We start from the raw sequence: 22,662 nt of genomic DNA on the forward strand, positions 1-22,662 counted from the left end.
AAAATTATTTGGTATAGCATAGTATATACAGTATCACTGTTTGTTTATAAAAGATATTGACAAATTCATGTATTGTGTATAATGTATAGGCATGCATGAACTCACATCTCAAAATCTGAGAAATTAAGTGTTCTTTTATTATTCAGGTTTGTTACATTCTCAACAGAAATAATCTATTTTAAGGTCGGAAATTTAATGATAAATAAACAACCTTGGCTCATTAGATACACCTAAACAAAGTGGATGTCTCGGCTTTCGAAAACTTCCAAAGTGCAATTTTCCTTTTCCTTTATGAGCCCAGCAACGACTTATTATACCGCAACCGAACACATAAGGAAATGAAAACACACACACAGGAAGGACACGCACACACGTTATTTCTTGTCAAGAAATCTGTGACTTGACTTGAGTTTGAGTTGAGTTGTCACTTTGACGTCACTCACGTGTCACTTTGTGCGCATGCGCAGACGAAAAAAATCATTAGAAGCTTTCACTCATTCGTTTGGGACGGGAAGGGGGTAAGGGGGGGGGGTCATCGGTTTATTTGGTATATAAGAGCAAGTAAAAAGCAAGTATTTGACTGGTAGCCGGTTCTTTCGTCTGCCAAATTGATAAAGCGGCATTTTACCCCCCCCCAAAAAAAATCTTTTTTTCAGGCTGACGATCTGCTATGTTGTAAAGGCGGACGATATAACGTCTGGAGCCGGAAGGCTATATAACGTAACCACTTCAATGTTAAAATACAGAATAGTATAGGCTTAACATATCCGTTAATTAAACTCTTTTCTCTTGTCAAACATTCGTTATCCGACACTAGGTCTGTCAGTTACATGAGACAACGAATGAAGAGGATTAACTATTATATGCCGTGCATAGGGCAATTATAAATCTTGAGATTTGGTTTCATGAAGGTATATATGTTCAAAGGCGCGAAAGGCACAAAATGGTCCTACGTTTTCTCAAACTGTCGTTCTCTCGATACTCAATACAAGTTATGTCGGTCAGACGAATATACCATGTTCTTGTATATATGTAAATCCAAAACGAAACTAGGACGAAAGTTTAATTCGATTATACGGCTCATGACATTGAAAGTTTTCTTGGCAACAAAAGTGAAAATAAAATTTCTTTGTAACCAGGGACTTTTTGTTTTGTTGGCTCTTTTTTTCTTCAAAGTTAACTTTTATATCTTCTCCGTGCGTGAGAGGTAACTTGTTATAAATGTCGCTAATAAATGATTCATGAACGTCGAAAAAGCCGCTGTTTATCTCTTGAAATGTATAAAATCTGTCAGATAAAATTGGAAATTTCTTTTCCAGAATAGGATTTGTGACGAGAACAAAATGTCTTTTATATTACTGTAACGACATTGGCACGGGATCTGATTACGACATTCATCTACGCTATCAATCGTCATTTAACGTGCATTTGTGGCCAATTACATCTATTAAAGTACACTCTTTTCTAGCATGGCTATCGTCTAAACAAGGACATTACCTTACTAATTTAAATAAATTGAGGGGTCTTGTTTCTCTCAGCAGAAATAGTACAATGGTTTCTCTATCGAAAACAAGTCAATTTGTTTTTTTACTAACTTAAGTGAGCTTTGCTTAACAAGTTACAGTATCTTTTATATAGATAATATGTATATATAAATATATATATATATATATATATTTATATATATATATATATATATATATATATATATATATATACATATATATATATATATATATATATAGTTTAACATGGTAACGTGGTAATATTGGGTAGTATGCAATTAAGTAGTATGCAACCAGTGTTAATTACAGAATGGACCATGCATGCAGTAGGTACTTAGACGGTAACCTACGGTACAGTACAAAACCTCGCTTATCCGAAGGGGGGGGGGGGCAATTTTAAGTCTAGATTATTCGGATCCCTGATCCAACTGTCAGAAGTAACTGTGAAATAATTATTGCACGTAGCTCATACTAAAGTTCTGTTTATAGGATATGTTCGACGGTTCGAGCACAGTGGCAACAAACCACGACACACGCGCTGAACAGAATAACAGTGTCAATTCAATGTGGATGACCGCTGTAAGATATATTGTACACAGAGACGGCCAGTACCAGGTCGGGACGCGGTGACAATTATATCACCGGGCCCCATACTGAAGTCTTCATTCATCAAGCTGGCCTATATTATGAAAATGAGAATATCTTATTCTCCCCCCCCCATGTGTCTCCGGTCCCCAAAGTGACCCAGGCAACCCCCCCCCTCCTCATCCCACCGCTCACCCTATCGCGTCAGCCTGCTTATACTGGTCATTAAAATTCCAATGAAAAGTTCACAGTACAGTATAAAAAAAAGATCCGATTACCCGACTTTTTTTGCGCATTCGGATAACCTCTCTCGGAAATGTGTTGGTAATTCAACCTTCACTGTATTGTGTTGATGTTATTTACATCGGAGAGCTGCAAGGCCTTGCTTTCCTTTGTGTGTTACCATGGTGATTACAACGAAGTCTTTATTCAAGCCACGTGATAGAGCAAGATATTCTTTCGTACCAGTTTCTCCACTCCCGACAAAGGCTCACGTATTACATAAAAACAACAAAATAAAATCGTTCATATCGCTTATTATGAGTTATTATGAGTTGGATAAAGATAACATTAACTGAATGATTATGCTGGTTCGTGTCTTTGACCAGTTTTCATGATCTGGAAAACTCTTCAACAAACTAGTTTAAATGTGATATCTAGGTTTATCAACCATAGCACTTTGGGCTTTCACTCCACCTCCCCGTCTGCTGTCTCCCCACCCACGGGTGCTGACGCCCCTCCCCTTAGTTTTGACTGCCAGCCTCAAATTTTATTACCCTCATCCCACGTGTAATTTATATGACTCAAAGACCACGTAATTGTTGAACTAGCGCGCAAACCCGAAACGAACAGCATCTTAGTGTTCAATAGGACAATTTCCACTATTTCTTACGTCAATCTTATCTAGAAAATGGATGAATTTCACCCCTCTCCTCCCCTCCTCCTTCCCTCCCCTCTCCCTGCATTAACTGTCTTATAGTAATGGTGTCTGTACATTATGATGGTGTCAAACAAACTCCCATTTTTTTTTTTGAGGGGGGGGGGGGAGGAATATTTCCATTTCTTAAACAGAGCATTATACTGCAAAAATGATGATTTTTGATGGAAGGTCGATAATAGTGATCGAGTCATTCACCTTTTATATATTCTTATCAATTCGGACAATTAGAAGAACGGCGATTTTCTGGGCCAAAAGGTCAAATTGCGTGGTCACGCTATGTATCCGTATATACTATAAAGTTGAATCACTTGGTGTAAACAGACACACTGCGTTTAGAATTGAGGATGAAAATGATAGCGAATGTGTTGCTGGCATAGGCGGGATTACGGGGGGGGGGGGCGCTGCCCCCACTTTTTCCTAAACCTTGAGTTGACTTTTTCATTCCAATTCGGTCGGTAATTTTGTTGGTTATGCCACAGTAATACTGATAACTCTTCAATACTTTTATTTTTATTCATAATGTCATTACACAAGCTATAAAAAAGATAAAAAAGACCGATAGTGACGATCCTTATTTAGATCCGTTTGTTACATCCTATGTCGCTTAATAAATCTGGCAACACTTTTATGCAGGTAGCATTTCATTTTTAAATGAAAACAAATAACGTATAAATATTGCAATAGGGGTTTTATAAAATCTCCCTCCCCTTAGACCCTTCACCTATGTTTGCCCACCCCCCCCCCACAAACACACAAACACATCAAACCCCGCACCTGGTTGCTGGTATAGTGTTTGTGTCTTTTTTCAATGTTTGGTAGCCTAAAGATTTCATAATTCCTAATCACCTGTTCTGTCCAATTCCGCAAATAGCGTTTCAAGAGTGAGATCAACATGGAATAGCGAAAAGTCACATCGTGTATAGGCTATCATACACAATGTGGTTATTGTGTGTGTTCTACCACACTTAATTTCTCCATTGACTAATATTACTCTGTCGCACAATAATTAATGTCCCCCCGAATGTAATGTGAATGTTATTCGAGTACTGCATGGTCGTAGGGACGGACGTAATATAATTTTCCATCGGTGAGGCTCATTTCGGGCAAAGACGATATATATCGATCTGTTTATATGTTTAAACAAGCAGACAGTCTTTACATACGTATATAAGTGGCTATATACGGCATCGCCATTATCCATGTTGAAAACAGTCGTTAAGGAAGGCAATTTACAGGTAAAGTAATTAACCATTCATTTGACTAAATGAAGCGAATTGAAACAACTTCCCCCATGCCGTCTGTAACCATGGCGATGATATCTCTTCGTGTTATAATTCATTAGAGTTTGTATATAATTCTATGAAACTATGGGCACTAGTTTGAAGTATTTTTACACCTGTTATTGTTGACTCGGAAACACCATAGGGTCATCGACATCAAACTCATTCCCATGACCATAGTGGGATGCTAAAACACTTAAACTTATGACTTCCTACCGTCCGAAGCCCGTTTTGGCATTGTTTCTCCGTCCTTAGGGGATCCTCCGTTGTATATCTATACATATCTATGTATATAAATATGCAACGTTAAACGTTGAATATCTCTTAGGTTAGCCGCAGGTGATTTAAATATTAAAAAAAAACATTGTCTAAACTTTAAAAGTAAACTCCAAAATATGGGAAATATTTGCACAAAACACACACACACAAACACAAAAAGAGAGGGAGAAAATAATATGAAAAAAAAATAACTGCACCTTGTGAGTTTAATCACAGATGTCCGACAGGTACCATCGGTTGAGAAGGGACATATACCGCCCCTACCCCCCTGTAGTCCCTTTCCTGTTGCTGATCACTGGAAACGGTTTCATAAATCGGAAGTGAATATTCTGTTATATCTAATCAAAGATTTGATAACCACTTCGAGCTACGCACGACACATACGATTAATGCATGTCTTCTATATCGGCTCATATTCAACGGATTAACAGTTCAATCCACGCTGATCTGATCCCTTAATCCCTTATCAAATCGTAACTATAAACCTTGGGTAGGTAAAAAAAAATGTAGTATTATATTTCTTCACATTTTTTTGGGCATAGCAATAGAGGAATGGTGGGTATACAGTGCTACAATTAAACCATATTTTGCAAATTTAATTGACAGAATAATATGATTAGAAATGCTCACATGTTCGTCATCTATACAGTTCCAGGAATATGGTAAGACAAAATACTTTGATTTCAAACAGCTCTCACATTATGCTAAGAGATATTGACTGGTGACCGCACTTCTACCAAGTTCTAAATGAAGTCACTTTAAAAATAAATAGATGCTATCAAATTATTTATCGCATGTAAGTGATATCATGCGCTATTTAACGAATGGAATTCCAAACAGCATGGAGAGTATATTTAGTGTTAGGTATATATGTATTTATATGTATGTATATATATATAATTGTAATAGAATATAAATTGTAATAGAAAAGTGTATAAATATAAATATATATTTATGTATCTATCTATATATATATATATATATATATATTATACACTTTTCTATTACAAGTTCAATTAAGTATTTGAGAATTGGTTTATACTACGAATATGTACAATATAGTTCACTTGCTATACATTAATTATTTCACAATTTATTTGCCGTGTTTCCTCTTTCCGTGAGCTGTTGAATGTCTAACACGGAAAAGCCAGGTTACAAATTAAAAACTTCTTTGCCCGAACACTTTATTTTTATCGATTTTGCAAATAACCGAATCGTCCAATTTTTTTTTGTAACATTTTCGACGATTAATCGTTATTATTTAACTTTAACAAATTTCGCTGTGATTGGAATCTAATATGGAATACCGCTATTTTGAAGTAAAACAAAATCAACGCAAAAGGCTGCCCCCCCCCCCCACTCCTTCCCAAGGTGCACTATATTGATACTTAACCATTATAAAATAACATTCTTACCTGCTTAAGGTCGAAATGCCGCTTTTATTATTAATAATCATAAAATATTTTACGTTATACAGTTAAAGAAAAAAACTTAAAATAGACACGATTGAGTTTACAGTGTGCAATAACCGTCACCCTCACATTACAACCAAATCTGTTGGTAATTTGCCTTTACCTTCCCTGTTCAAACAAACCTCTACTTATAGGTTGGTCTACTGAGGAAGATGTCTACATACCAATTCACGGTAGATGTGTCCAAGACTATAGCCAACCTTTAATTTGCATTTCAAATGCATAGCTTTGAATCTGTCACTTTTGTTGAAGTGATTGGACTATTAAACCAACTGAAGACTTACATATTGGTCTCCAAGAACTCTAAATATATCACATCCCTGGACCAAATACATCCTTCTGCGCATTCGCACGGAATAACGTACATTACGGTAGTTTATATTTAGGCCAGTCATGTGGAGTAATGTGTATTTAGAGGGTGGGTGTGGTCTAAAGTGTTCATGAAACCGGTAGAAACAACGGAGTTTGTTTTGCAAAGAGATACTTTATTTCTAATTTTAATTTTACATTTGAAGGGACTTGGTGAAAATTGGCATTCAATTCACACATAGCGAGACTATTGATCCTTTATATTGACAGTTTGTACCATTTATAAGTGATTATGAAGCAATGAGATGTGACGTCATAGTTGCATATAATAATATGATTTTTAACAAAGTGATATTTTAATCCAAGACATTTTAGTTATTTCGAGTTTCAAATTGAACTAATATTTCGCAAAAAATTAAAAAACAAAAATTGGGGGGTTAGATTGTATTCGTATATGGTTAAGTGTCAGTTTTTCCTCTCGTAGGGGAAGGGAAAGGGTGGGGGGGGGGGGGTTAAGAGGATAAATTAACGGAAACACAGATATCAATTCATGAGATAATTTTATTTATTCCTGCAAGGCAAAAGTAATTTAATTTTACACGTGCCATCTGAAGCTATGTTTCATTATTACCCACGTGATTCATTATCTACGTATTCTAGTCTAGATTATCTGTACCACCAAAATTGGCAAACTTACATTGCTCACTAGACTGTAAGACTATACGAATCAACAGACGCTCGTATACTAATAAAAAAAAAGCACCTGTGCAACCCTGGATATTTGGGCTATAATAATACATAGAGCTATATATGTTTATCAGTGTGAAGCCTATAGATGTAAATAGATTCTTTGTTTCTATAAAAAGAAAGCCCCCAAAACAGGAAGAAATCAGCCGGATTTTGATGAAGTAACTAAAAAGAGATAAAGAAAATAAGAGCAGAAATTTGGGAGGCTTGTTATGCTCAAACACGATCATAAGTGGTTCTTGAAATTTGGGAGCACGTCCTTTTTTTGTCCACGGCATTTTTTTTTTATCTTACCTTAAACACCCTTGTAGCCGCTAGGGTTTAAAATCTGGAAGGCAATATCAGTTTTTTGGTTAGAACGGGGTAGGATCTCGTAAATTAGGTCAGGATGTATATGGAGAGAGATTGAATTCATTCAATTAGAGAAAATAATGCCTGTGGTGGTGATATAGACTTTACGCATAAAATACAATATCTAGAGGATAAATTCACTACATTATTTGAAATATGTATTGTTTTATATCCAAACGAAATATTTGATTGATTTCGTGTATTTAAAATATTGCTAATTGAAAAATAGAAAATTTCCTTTTGTATATAGATTTGCATAATTAAGAAAGACACAAAACGGAATAAATAAATAAATGAATGAAAGCGATGGAAAAAAGCGATCAAATTGATTAGTGTGTGGTTGGTTTCATATAGTATCGTATACTGCCGGACCTGCAAACAATGCAAAGATTGGAAATATGACTTTTTTCAGGGATGTCAGTTTGGCATTATCGTGAACTTTTGAAAGTTCATCTTTGCGTATTGCATGCACACTGCGGGATAACTGAGAACTTAGGCCATTGTGAACCTATGATTGATTATTTGTGAGCATTTGATAGCTCGTAATAATATTAATTCCATACCATAACGGAATATTCTCTTCTCAGTTTCGTGTAGGCCTATACCGTACGTCAATACCGTACGTAGTGTGTTAGGCTATGACCGAATGGGTTGAATATATATATGCTGTTATGATAGACATCCATGAAACTTCTAAATGAGGAACGAGCTGCACGCACCCCCCCCCCCACCCTCTATAAAAAGCAATCCGAACTCTCCTCTTCGGCCGATAGGCAAACAAATAATCATTTGAAAAATGGTATATTGTCTGATAATCGTGTTAAGTATACAAAAATCTGGTATAGAAAGTTACTAAAAAATCCGTAATCACCAAATCTATATTGTCTTTGATCGGGGCACATGCGCATAAATCCTCCGTTGGCCAACAGTATACATTCCTTGCATATATTTATATATATATATATATATATATATATATACCGGTATGCATTCATTACCAGTGATAAAAAACGTAGGTTGATACTTTTTTTGAGGGCGCACATCTGGAACAGAGATTTGGTCAAAACGTAACTTGGTCAGGTTACGAAGATGATGAGTTTTAAGGGAAGGGATTGGATGCTCTATATATACGTACATGCACATGCCCATGCAGCTGTACAGCTTTATAGCGTTAATATGGGATCTGTTGTAAAATGGTGGCTCCCACATATTTTGTACTCTTCGGGCTAAACCATTCAAAACATTGAAAATTATACTGACAAAGGGATTAACCACTATGAAAATAGAGAATTTTTCCCCCTGTGTAGTATACCATTACTTTGTATTATTTTGACAGTATGTGCTCATCAAATATTGTTGTAGTTATAGTAAGTAAAGGATGACTTTATTATGTTCATGGAAAGAATTCGTCGCCCACACACCTCTTTCATATCAGTACCACTCATACAATGAAAACAAAAGTGTTGAACAATGAATAAAGAAAGAAAAGAAAAATCAAATTTTCGACTTTTATTTCATTATATGATCTCAGCTTCGAGCATAGGATAGAAACAAAAAAGGCATTAGTCAAGAATGAACTTTAAGTTCAAGACTGGATATTCGTAACCGTATCCATCCACAAGATGATCTCCCACCCCTCATCCCTCCACCCCTCCCCCCCCGCCCACCCCTCCCTACAACCATCCCGACCCTTTTTCCCATGTCGTTACTGAGTCCGGGTTCTAAATTGTCAAGTACATGGAGATCATATGGAATACCAGCACTACATATGTTATACATACAAAGAGAGGTGATGTTTCGGGGAACTTCTTTTGCACTCCATTCGGAAACCTAACCCTTGAGAAAACGGTTGTAAGAGATTTCAGACTTCGCCCTCTATTGACCTTTGGCCTTGTTTATACAATAATTGGCACAACATGAAAGCAATTAGTGCGGTTCTGGAGATCCATTGTCTTTTATTAATATTTTTACATTTTTCGCCTACCATCATGCATGACAAACGAGTGTTGCCTCTGGCAACAATTAAAAAGGATTCTTAAATTGATATAGGAAAGGTATGTGTGGGTCCCAAAGTAGAAGAATATAGTTGTCAAATATTATCAAGATTCTTCAAACATCAATTTGCACGGTTCCAGGTTTGAAGTCTGTTAAGCAAAATTAACCTTTAACTTTGCCCTTTCTGCATTCTACAACGGTACTACTTTTACCGTACAGTTTTCGGGCGATCATATTTGACAGATGCCTTAGCAATTTTGCATTAACTGACCTCAAATTAGTTTTACCTTCAGGAAAGAAGGCTTTGTTAAGTCATTATGTATGGGAAAGCAAGTGTCTAGTATTTGTTCGGTCAATGTTAACCATCGTTCTTTTGCTTTTGCCAGATCATGGGTGCAATGTTTCTGCGTTTTGACTTTGTTGACTACAGTTAACGTTTGACCTCCATCAAATGTTGAACACTCTCTTAGCAGCATAGTAAAACAAGTCTTACATGGCTGTGCCACCTTGCGGGTTTTAAGAGACATTAATTGTTTATCGGGTGTTTCGTAGTTTTCACCGTCGCTTACGCCAAATAGCTGTTGCCCCCCCCCCCCCCAAAAAAAGAAAGAAAATGAACAAAATAGTTCTTAAAATCCTGAAGGAAAACGTCATATTCCGGGCTGAAACTTGGAAGGTTCTTAAGTCAGAGTTTCGTGAATTCTTTAGTGAAAATAATTATGACATATATACTCCAACCCCCCCCCCCCCGCCCCTGGCCGTAGATCCCACTACTACCCTATACTTATAATAACATGGCGGGGAGGTCTCCACACTGATGACGACACAGTAGTAGTATGGAAGCCTAGAAGAGACATCATAATACTGCATACATCCAGATATGCATGATAAGGACTTTGCGGACGCTCGTCGCCCAGCAAGCAAGTGTCAATGCTTCCATTCTAGTTGCTTATCCTAGCGCAAAAAAAGTTGAGCTGTTAAATTGGCACATTACACGATAGAATATCGCAGTTAGTAGTGTCAATGAAAGCTTCGTTCTATCACATGGCCTGTTCGACCACTGACCGTTTATTACTCATGACATCTTAGGCATATTCATAAACCACAGGCCTTCAATACTACCGTACATACCGCACATGGTTTCGCAGAATCAGTAACCTACGTAGAAATTAAACAAACACATCGCATGTGCTATATGCCATACATTTAGGAAGAAAGTTATTGATTACAAAAACGCACAAAGACAAGAAAAATACCTGCAAGTCAATACTAGGAGCACAGACAGCTGAATCCATTCACAATGTTACCAGTCACTTTTACGAACACAAAAAATTAGTCTTTCTAGTCTCCAACACAGTTCATGATTGCCATGATCGTATAGAGTTCCTGCACATGCGTTATTCAGGGGTGGTACATGTACTAGCGCATGCGTATCAGTGATGTTGTAGAACAGACAAAAAAATATAAACAAACGCGTTACACGAGGCACGAGACACTTACTTGAATAACATCATACCAAAACAGCTAATCTTCGTGCACGTTGCATTACAATACCATATTTGCTTTTTAATAACGCTTTGAAGGTAAATACCGACATTGTAAAACTTATCTTGCAGATATGCAGGGATACGAAAAAAGGCCACTAGCAGTGCAGCCGTGACAATCTACGCCGTTCCATTAAGAAGTGGGCCGCACCGCCATAGATGCATATTGTACAGAACTATGGAATCCAGTGAGATCATACCATATAATACCTTGGGCTGAGCTCTCCGTCTCCTCTTGCCCTATATTAAGACCGTTCAAATTGGCGTACAGACAATCACCATACCACCAGCCACCTTTGTAGATGATGGCACAATTATGACCCTGGGCGCGATCATGGTCTCTGTCTTTGGTAGTAAATGGCATGCCGTTGTGGAACGTCATAGCGTCACCTGAAAGATAAATAAAACACACACACATTGTAGACGACAATATTAAGACCAACAAAAAATATCAAATTTTTAAAGTTTTCATTTTTTTCCGGTTGTTGACGGATATGAGTTTTGTCACTGCTAAATCTAAGATAGTTTATTGAAGTGTCCTGTCAGTTGCCAACACTCGATATTCACCTTCTTGTGGCACATGGACAGCACACAGTGACAAATTAGCAGCCTCACCCTAACCCCCACCCATCCCCACCCACACCACCCCTGACACGACCTTTACATCCCAAACGGAACGAATTAAGTTTTCCTTAGCTATTGCAGGGATCGAATTGTTCATCTTAAATATTTCTATCAGTTTTCACTAAGGATGATAGTTGATGTTTGATTCTCCTAAATTATTCTCACTATAAAGCAATACAGCTTTAGTTGTTTTGAACGTTCAATAAAGAGCCAAGCATAAAACTATTTTTGTTTTTGCTCAGAGCATTATCCGTTCCTCACTAAATTAAAATGTTGAGTTTAAAATCGTTTTGAATTCTCTAATAAAACATGTGGTATATTACCCTGTGTCACAACACACCATTTTTAATGTTTTTTAATTAAATTAACGACCTACGAGATGAAATTGATTTGTTGACATTTTACCTGCTGTTCCGTTGTAGTTACCAACAGAGAGCACGTAGTTAGAATTATAATCGCCGACCTTAAAATACTTATAGTAAGCGTAAGCACGACGGCCGTTGTAAAGTTGCAGATCGATTCGTAGCTGGTATTCATCCTGTTTAAGCAATTGATGAATCCTGTCTAGACCCAACCAGTGACTGAGGTTTGGGTCCCCGAAACCTCGGCGATAGCTGCCCATCCCTCGATCAAAATCAGTATTTACGTCAGTTCGTCTTTGAATAACCTGAAAAGAAAATGAAATAGATCGGAAGTTCATGACACCAGACACCAATTTGTTTGTAAAGTTATACTTTTAATTTTTTTAAATGTTCTCAGTTTTCCCCAGGGGCCGTAGAAGCCGCCTCCCTACCTCTCCCACCTTCAAAGGATCCGCGCGTGTCCACTCTATGCCCCCCCCCCCACAAAAATAGTATATGAAAATATTTCTTACAGTTACGGGAAAAAAAATACTTTCATAAAGATTTTAACCTTTTAACCACTTAGAAGTGGATTAAACAATGACGTAATAATACTGCACTTCACTAATATCAGAGGGAATTTATCATTTTGAAACTCATTTTTCTGTATCCGGCTCTGAATTGCTTTCAGTTCTCTGCATCTCATCAACATGTCCGCGTTGATAATGTATCATCTCTGCTTTCGTCGACATCACCTCACCTCACCTCACCCCTCCTCTCCTAACCTCACCCCTCCTCACCCCTCTCCTCCTAACCGTTCCCACGCCCTCACACTTCCGACTATCATTCCTTATTGGCTATTCACTCTCTAGTTTGTTGCGTCATAAAGACCGATATATCCAGAGGGAGTAAGCTACCTCAATGGAAGACTGAGGAGTCTTACAGATATAACGAAACTGTGAAATAAACACATAACCTAGGTTGACGTCAGTACTGCAACATCTTGATCATATTTTCTCATTTTATGACTGAAAATACATCAATGTCATGAAAAGCGTCTGAACATGAATAAAGTCAGAAACTGAAGCTGCTTAAATCATCATCCTTTGAAGAGGTGTATTCAGAAAGATATCTGGGAGAAAAAAATTATGTACGTACCGTCCACCCCCCGCCATCAGTTACGTCGCAGTAGGCCAGGAAAGGTCTGTCCACATTCTGAGGTTGAATATAGAACACACCACTGGAACCTTGACCGCGCGTAAACAAATCCATACAGTCACGTGGTTGAATCCCAGACATGTGAACTATAGAAATGAGAAAGTAGAGATAAAAAAGCTGGCAAAACAAAAAAAATAAAATGCAAACCGAAATTGATTTTATTTTACAAAGTTGGTTATGCGAGATGCAGGACATATATTGAACTATTCTGGCGACATGCTCCCGTTAACCCAATGGTTGAAACTTTCCAAAGAGAGTCTAAATGGATTTGTTGGAAGTTGTAACGTACTAAGGTCACCTACCACCCCCATCCTTTCCCCTGCCACATCCTCCTTTCCACACAACCTACCATGCACCCCCCCCCCCCCCCCCGTCAATACCGACACAAATCACACATCTTGTCATGAACATTTGCCCTTCCGCCCATGGGTTCGTCCTGTCAGTTGTCATGGCTATATGGGTGAACAAATCCGGCGGTTATCCAAAGCTGAAGTTTGTGCCCCCTTCCTGCCCTCATCTGTCTATAAATGCCTGATTACGTCATTCATTAAGAGAAACGGTGACGAAGCTTTATAATTTAGTTTAAAAGCGAATCCATCAGAACCGAAATATATCGCGATTTTTTTTAATTCTGCATTTGCATATCTTTTCATTATCTCGTAGCCTGTAGGGATAACAACCTTTTTTACTAAAGGAGGCCTCGATATCTATTATCGGTGATGGCCCCTTCTTTTTTCTTGCATATTTTGGTTGGTATTTTTGTGTTTTTACCCATATCAGGCCCTACGATCAGATGATGAAGCTTAGTTAGCACATGGATTTCTTATATATATGCTCGAGGCTTCCAATGTTTCATCGCCGCACAAATCTCTCGCACTACATATAAGATAACTCTATTTTAAGGTTCAGCTTGTAAGTAAGGCTTATGAAGGGTTCATCCTAGGTTTACATATAAATGTGGACATAAACACCGAAGCTCGATTCCCGTATTTGACGCTCTTTTCAATCATGTTAAATATTTTCAAAACCACCATCTTTATACAACCCATCCAAATCTAACTTTCAAAAACGACGAAAGCACTTAAATTTTTGAAACGATAAATACGGCATAATTTCCCGGATCAGGGATGGAGCATCCTTGAAACAATTTATGTAGACATTTTGGGATCTGATACAACAGCATTGAAAGTAAGTTCGTTCACCAGGTATATATGCTAATTGTGTTTTAGTATTATAGTAGCGCTTACTATACTAACCCTCGAGGCTTTGTATACTCGTAATAGGAACATTAGAGAACAAGATTACGTAATATGGTACTCACCCCGTGCGGCCTTATACTCATACTACAAAAAAGGGGGAATTCTACTTGTACTCATATTGTTGTACTAACGCTACAACTATGTGTCTATAGTCTGTGTGTACTATGTGTTGTTTGCCTCAGGCAGCTGGTCTGGGATGTGTTAGTGCGATCCCTGCCTCAGATCCCTGCGATCCCTGCCTGCCTGGGAAATGCTACAGTATACGGTATCATTTTCCCTTACTCAGAGACACAGGAGGGCAACCACGTCAACCTTTGAGCGGTGGGGGTGAGGGGGTGAGGAGGTTAACCGCCAGAAAAAAAATCAGGTTTATTCATAGCACCCAATAGCAGACAGAATTTTACCTAAATTTCTAATGGAAAGTACATAATTACATAGCATGTATATATGTGGTAAGTACAACCTAAACAGTCTGACATTGTTTGTTTCAAAGTTGCTAAATGTAGAACCATTTCGCACCTATGCACTCTTCCTTTAAACAAACAACTTCCCAGAGGGGAGAGGACACCCCTTAGGCCCTTATTCTTATTCATAACTTTGGATTATAAATCTAACCTCAGAAAAAAATAATGATTTTCTCGTCGGCAATACTCTTCCTCTGTGATTTAAGTAGAAAAAAAAAGGATTCGAACGCGACCGCCATTTGTGACAACTGTTTGCGATAAATCAACACAATAATTTCCATCGTTTTCTCTGGGGGAGTTTACTTTTAGAGAAAACAATAACGGCGGTTATGGAGCGCTTATGTACTTACATACAGTAGTGGTTTAAGGGCTTAACACATAAAACCTATAGATTCATGTATCGATCAATGAAAACATGGCTTAGAAGGTTAGAAACGGTCAAATTATTTAGCAAAAAAAAAAATTAACGAAGAAAGGAAAAGTGGAAACAGACCTATACGTCACGAAAGAGTTTATACGAATGAAGTCTCTAAGACATTTATTTGCATAAGCCGTGTCAGTTATGTACAGCTGGGAATGAAAAGAAATCACAAACGGGTGGAACTATTCCCAAGTCTCAACACATCTCCTACCCGCCCCGCCCCCCTCCACCCCAACCGTGCCTTTGTCGCTAACACTTCTGTTCTAAACTGTAAAATGTAATGTAATTCGTGATTTGGGATTAACGACTCATTCAAGACAGATTAACCGTTAGGTTATATTCTATAAATTTTCACGATACAAATAATACTAATCACGAACTGACAGACCATTTCCATAAATATCAACACGAGGTAATCAAATCAAGTGTTTCCGATTAATGAAAACTACCAGGGTTTCGAATGTCTATTTCATTCAGTTCCAATTTTATCGATTCCTTAAAAGATAAAGAACTACCCCCCCCCCTCCCCCCAAAAAAACCTCGCTACTGTAACACGGTATTTTTGGCATTTATTGTCGTGTTAATTACGAATGTTCGTCCCTGCCGTTGTTTTATTACTTCTTCTATATCCAGTTTTCTAGAACAGTGAAATTATTTGTACTGTTCACCCTCTGAAATTATAAACCTAAATTCAGAACCACTGGGACTCGTAACTAAGGAAAAGAAGTGCCTCGCCTTCGATCACAGAAACATTGGTAAAATGGCGGCGGAGAGACACGTCTAAGCAATGATTAAAACGACAGGGGTTGTTTACGCGATGTATATCTGCTGAGACTTTTAATCTTAAATCAGGCTAAATTTATGTGACTGAGGCCATGGGTGGCTAAGTGTGGCCGTGAGGTATGCATTGGCGTATATATGAATGCGGCCCATGGAACGAACATATGAAAATAGGATCAAGTATGTATTTTTGTTTTTTGTTGATCAAACCATAGGTCATCTGAAAGAATAAACTTTACTGGATAGACAAAAAGGAAAAAAAAACATGAAATTGTGTATATTTTAGGAAACTTTGTATCTAGGGCCTAGATATGATAGATAGTGCAGCCCGGGGGACTCGGGGTCAATTAGGGGAACTAGGAAAATGTGGGACAAAGAATAATTATTTCTCATTTACATCATATACTTAATGTGAAACGAAGACTTCAAGAAGGTAGGGGGAGGGGGGTAGGTACATTTCTCTCCGGGCACATGCCTGTTTCTAGTCGACGCCACTGAGTGTATAAAACCGATACAGTCAAACTGCAGATATATTGTTACATTATCTTTAAGATTATATAGGCTTTATCATTTAATTTAAAATATAAACAATCTAGGCCAACGGGTACAACATTTGAAACTTCATTTAATGTTATTCGTTATATGTCTTATCCACAGGCTATAAGCCAATCAGCAGCAATAATTTACCGCAATAAGATGAAGCTAGACGGTCATATGACGTCATCGATGATGTCATGATTAATCAAAAGGTTAATCATATATGAGGACGACAGGGCGAGTAACTCACAGGAAATATTAAGGAAATATTGAAACTTACCAAGGTTAGTGGTAAGTATCGTATTTGGTGAGTGGTTTAACATTTACATCTATATATGTTAATAACAACTAGTAGAGTTGAAAGGGCCCTGTAAGCTTCCAGTGTGACAGTCTTAGTGTACAAGGCGCATCATACCATGTAAGCAGAGATAGACGCCGAACCGACCCATCAGCCTACCCCCCCCCCCGACTCATCCCGCCCGCTCCTCTCCTTACATCTCAACCTCAAACCAGATAAGGGTGGATTACATCCCCAGATCCCAAGGGCTATTAGAGTACCCAGGAAAATATGGAAGGAACCCTGGAAAATATGAAACAAATAATAGTATATTCTCATTTCGATAATATAAACCTTACTAGGAAGCAATCGAGGGACCGTTGTCATTATTTTCCCTATCTGTGTCCTCGATCTTTCTAACAACTATTCATACATTAATAATCCGTCGTTCGTACGCACGACTTCTACCATTACAATGTTACAATCATTATGACCTCGCCGGAGGAATCGTTTCCCTTTCTATTCCATAATTATGATAGCTGCGTTTGGTAATAGTTACTTTGACATTTTCTGCGCACTTTCTCAGTACAAGGCAATACTAAATGAGCGTAAGACAACTGAGTTAGGCGAATGCCCTCCCAACCCTTTCTCCCATACTTCCCTACGCGTGACAGAAAAAAAAAATCTGGTTATTATGTTCACTTTATGGATGTTGTACTTGCTAAGTTTCCGACTCATACACTGAGGATCGGTGTGCGCACATTTCCCAATCATAATCAGTCTCACAACCCCCCCCCCCCCTCCTCACGCCCCTTCCTCCATCCCACACCAGTTGTTATTGCCAGCAGGTTGTGATTGATCATGAAAATTGTGATAATATAAAAACAGACCATTAAATGGCAGTTAATGCTGGGTATTACCAAAACCAGAACATAGCAGGCCTGGGGAAAACTGCCTAGAAATTGGGTCCATATACTGACAAACTGGCTCAAAGCTCCAAAATTCTAATAAACTGCTTGGTGGTTGACGTACCCAAAAATATAATCGTAGACATTATTATGAAATGAATGGTTATACCTACCACCAAGGCTGGTCACTGAATGGCTTAAATGTTGGAGTGTGTCCTCTATGTTTTTGATGGAACCTTTCACGTCCCTCAGTTGTTGCTTGATCTTCGCGTCTGCAATTTTAGACTCCTCGCATAATGTTTCCGAGTTCGGATTGCTTGTTTCGCGGTCTTCATTAGAGCTTGAAATCGAACAGACTTCGCAAGTCCTCTTAACTTCACCCATTTCAGTTTCGATGGACCTTACGATATTCTTAAAAGCTAATATCGTATGAACAAGTTGTGATCGATCTTCTTCGTTAGGATCTGGTTCGTCGACTCTCGGTCTTTCTCGGGGAATTCCGTCCGGCAATGCTCGCCCAGGTAGTTTATCAGGCGGGTATTGGGTATAATTCGGTACGGGCCTCAACTGTCGTCTGGTCGTCCTCCTCGGTGGCGTGGTTGGAACAAAAGGTGGTAGGCTGGTGGTAGTAGCCATGGTCGTTGTTCTTCGGACCTTCCTCGGTGTAGTTCGGGCCGGCGTCGGTGGGTTTTCGTCATCTAACCGATCATTCGCGAATTGATCTTCGTCATAGATATCGTTATTGTCGATCGATGATAACCACGATGGCTCCTGCATTGAACTAAAACCAAAGGTGTCTCCGACCGCGAAATAAGGGGCCACTTGATTACAAACAAGCAAGATCACAAACAAATCGAAAACTAAAATCATGATGATGACAAGATATTTATTCTTAAAGTTTCTCGACAAAAATGAAATTTAACGTTGTTTTTTGGGGAGGAAGCAGCGACTACAAAGTGTCTACACGTAGCTTCCAGCTGTGTTCGAATTCACATCCGTGATCTATTAACACCGAAGTCGGTTCGCTCGGATGGTAAAGTTTGTTCGTTGATAATTTTACAGCATGATGGTGCTGAGAACTGCATAGACCCAGAATGACGCACTGGTGTGGGAAGATAAGCGATGTCTGGAATATGGCAGTAATTCGTAGTTAATCCAGTGAGTAACGTTCAACAACTTCCTTAGCTTTCTGAGTTCAAACTGAGTTCTATGGGATTATGAGCAGATAAACAATGCATACAATGAAACAAAAGGTAAATCAATATCAATGAACCATTGATAATAAAGAAAATCACCATTGGAAAAACATAAAAAACACACGCATGCACACTAAAGATCCTCTTATTCTGTCGTAATCGCTTAGCAACCACCCAATACTTTCTACTCGTGCGGTAAACAACTGTTGCGACCCCATGGATAATGTGTGTGACCTGTTATGGTTTAAGTCAATGGTATGAGTCATCGAGGTGATTACCCTCGTAGTGTTTTTGCGTACCAGGGAGCCGTACATGCTCTTATGGTGCAGCATATATGATCCTATGTCATGCAACAAATTTGGTTTCTCAGGCGATATTCCGTACACTGCACACCACCTGTTGAGACCAGGGAGTTGTTATGGAACATAACAACTCCCTGTTGAGACGAGGCACGTGTATGGTATAGGCCATACGGGAAATAATTGCTGATTTAATGTCCATACGAATTAAAATCATTACCAATCACCATGCAGCTTCATATGCCGGTATTAAATATAATTAATACGGGCATTAAATATAATTAATACGGGCATTAAATATAATTAATACGGGCATTAAATAGAATTAATACGGGCATTAAATAGAATTAATACGGGCATTAAATAGACCAATCACATCACTCATTCTCACTTGTTCATCTGATCTGATCACCGCGCCAACCTACAACTTACGTGAAAGATCTCCCTGCAGCTTTGACGGGGTCTGTGAATCACGTCCCAGTAACTCACACATTACTGGCCTATATATGGTTCAGAATGTAGACAACATAGCAGCCGGGAAGATACGATAGACGGGTAAGTGTCTTAATGTAGTACAATGACGTCTTAATGGAGTACAATGGCATCTTAATGGAATACAATGGCGTCTTAATGGAATACAATGGCGTCTTAATGGAGTACAATGGCATCTTAATGGAATACAATGGCGTCTTAATGGAATACAATGGCGTCTTAATGGAATACAATGGCGTCTTAATGGAGTACAATGGCATCTTAATGGAATACAATGGCGTCTTAATGGAGTACAATGGCATCTTAATGGAATATAATGGCATCTTAATGGAATACAATGGCATCTTAATGGAATACAATGGCATCTTAATGGAATACAATGGCGTCTTAATGGAGTACAATCATCAATGGCATCTTAATGGAATACAATGGCGTCTTAATGGAGTACAATGGCATCTTAATGGAATACAATGGCGTCTTAATGGAGTACAATGGCATCTTAATGGAATACAATGGTATCTTAAAGGAATACAATGGCGTCTTAATGGAGTACAATGGCGTCTTAATGGAAAACGACGGCGTCTTAATTGAGTACAATGGCGTCTACGGTCTCAATTCCAAAGAGTGAAAGTTCACTTCATTTGGAAATGTGCCCTTCAATACCACTGCCATCACAGTTTACCTGCATCGGGCATTTCAATATGCTCTCGCAGTAGATCTGGGAAATTTGAACTGAGGAAGTGACTTTTCCATGCTTTATACTTCCATTTTAATTTCCATAATAAATTGAAGTTATGTTTGGTGGCTCCACGGTAGTGACATTTTGTAGAAGTCCTTTCAAGCAGTCTTTTGTTGCGCTTTTACTTGGCAGGGCGGATCGGCAATTTAACTATATATACGTCTTTTTACTCTCTCTCTCTTATTTCCATTGCATTTGTATACAATTATAGGTTCCAACGAATACTATATAGGCCTATACATCCAACCCGCCCCCACCCTCGACTATCTATTTCTTGGCAGTGTCTATCTTTCTTGTTTTCGGACCAGTCTTACACTGATGACCTGAGATATCCCAACGACCTTAAACGCGAGAAGATTTCAAGTTGCTGGCTTACCATGTTACCAAAGTCAATCTAAGCCAAGCAGCTTTTCTTGCTACCATTACTTCTACCACGTTGAACTCAATTTCAGTCATGTGAACTTCCTGATAAGACGCCTGTATATTAACGATGCCCTCACCCTTCAATCACAAGGCGTAGAAAACCAATTTTGTGTCTGGCTCCTATAGTGAAATTAACCAGTGAAATGCACGATGAAGCAGTGTGCGAAAATATGAATTTCGATTAGCTTAGCCTCATATAAATCTGACATCAATTGTTCCACGTCTACACTTATCTCCAGCAAACAAATCACACGGTGGCCTCCTTCCTCACCCCCCCCCCCGAGTCCCCCGTCATGATATAGACCCCGGTTACCTACTAGGAACCGTTGTCCCGCTTGGTCCGTGACGCGCTGATTTATTCTTGGTCGCGAAAGAAAAGTTAGAAGCGTCAAATGTGTCGCTTGTTCAAAGACCCTAGTACCGTCGGATAGGTCTGGGCAAGGTCTGGGTCAGAGGCAATTATTGCAAGTATTCCCCTATATCACCTTATACGTTTATACGTATAACATACGTAAAACAATACGGTACCTCAACTTGTCAACTTGCGTAGCAGTTATATTGAGCTCACAATGTACATTGGATTGAAAATGCGCAAAATCGCAAAACTTCAGACTTATGGCAAATTAACAACTTGATATAAAGAGAAGAATGTATGGTTGCTCTCTCTCCCTCCAGTATGGGAACAGCTACCCAGCAACTATTACTGCACCCAGTCCAGTGGCTTAGCCACGGGACTAGACCCCCCCCCCCCAAATATTTGCTCCCCGGCCCTCCCAACAAAATGATCAGAAAAAAAGAAAGTAGGTTCTGCCTACCCCTCAAAAGCTTTGGGCCCCCTAAAAAAAGGAAGTCTTGCTACGCTACGCCCCTGATTTAATCCCTGCTGGTGTCAATCGCTGATCTAGTCCAGGAATGTCGATCGCAATGTTGCAATGTCTCACTGGTTATATATCACATTGGTAACATTATAATTAGGTTTCATCTCATCAACTTATCATCTGGTCTCTATGCATCCTGTCGTCTAGGAATCTCAGAACCGTATTTACTACTCCGAGGAATCTCAAAGTAATATCGCTCCTCTAATTCGCTCAAAGGAGAGATTTAATGAGACCAAATTATCGGTTCCAGAAACGCTTATCGATACAACATACTTGATTGTTAAATCATGAGCACGTGATATCGACGGCTTACCTTATACTATCAATGTTACGACCAATGTTAATCAACTTAATGATCAATGACGGCTCATTTTGTGGTAACTTTCTTATTCCCACCTCCCTCCTCCCGGCATGACCGGTAACCTGATAGCTCATCGTATTAAGAACCTTATTAGTTACAAAATTAAACATCCACCCAGAGTAATGTTTGTAACATTAATCAATCCGCCACTGTCAACTTTAATCACATCATTAAGACATCAGAAACTTGGTACCACTGTAATGAAACATCTCTCTGCACACGTGTATTATTACATAAGGTGAAGACAATGTGTAGCTATTAGTCTACACCCCCGGGTTCAAAACCTTGGCAAGGAACCAGATTCTAGGGTCCTAATTCAAAATTACTGCTGTGACAATGTTGTTGAGCGGAATCTTATCTGGGAGATTGGGGTTTGTCTTTAACCATATCTGCACTGCAGTGAAGATAAATGGGATGGTTTGAGTGGTCATATGCTGG

The 22,662-nt window shown here is 38.7% G+C and overlaps 1 protein-coding gene across 1 annotated transcript; it reads right to left on the reverse strand.

Moving 5' to 3' along the window:
• Positions 1–9,718: 9,718 nt before the first annotated feature.
• LOC139958515 (fibrinogen-like protein 1) lies at positions 9,719–20,806 on the reverse strand. The gene is made up of 4 exons (XM_071955624.1): positions 18,010–20,806; positions 13,131–13,276; positions 12,037–12,298; positions 9,719–11,397 (listed from the first exon to the last, which is right to left on the reverse strand). The coding sequence occupies exons 1-4, from the start codon at positions 18,704–18,706 to the stop codon at positions 11,141–11,143; spliced, it is 1,362 nt and encodes a 453-aa protein (XP_071811725.1). The 5' UTR covers positions 18,707–20,806; the 3' UTR covers positions 9,719–11,140.
• Positions 20,807–22,662: the final 1,856 nt, after the last annotated feature.

The sequence above is a fragment of the Apostichopus japonicus genome, chromosome 18 (genome assembly GCF_037975245.1).
Source record: "Apostichopus japonicus isolate 1M-3 chromosome 18, ASM3797524v1, whole genome shotgun sequence".
NCBI lineage: Eukaryota > Metazoa > Echinodermata > Holothuroidea > Aspidochirotida > Stichopodidae > Apostichopus > Apostichopus japonicus.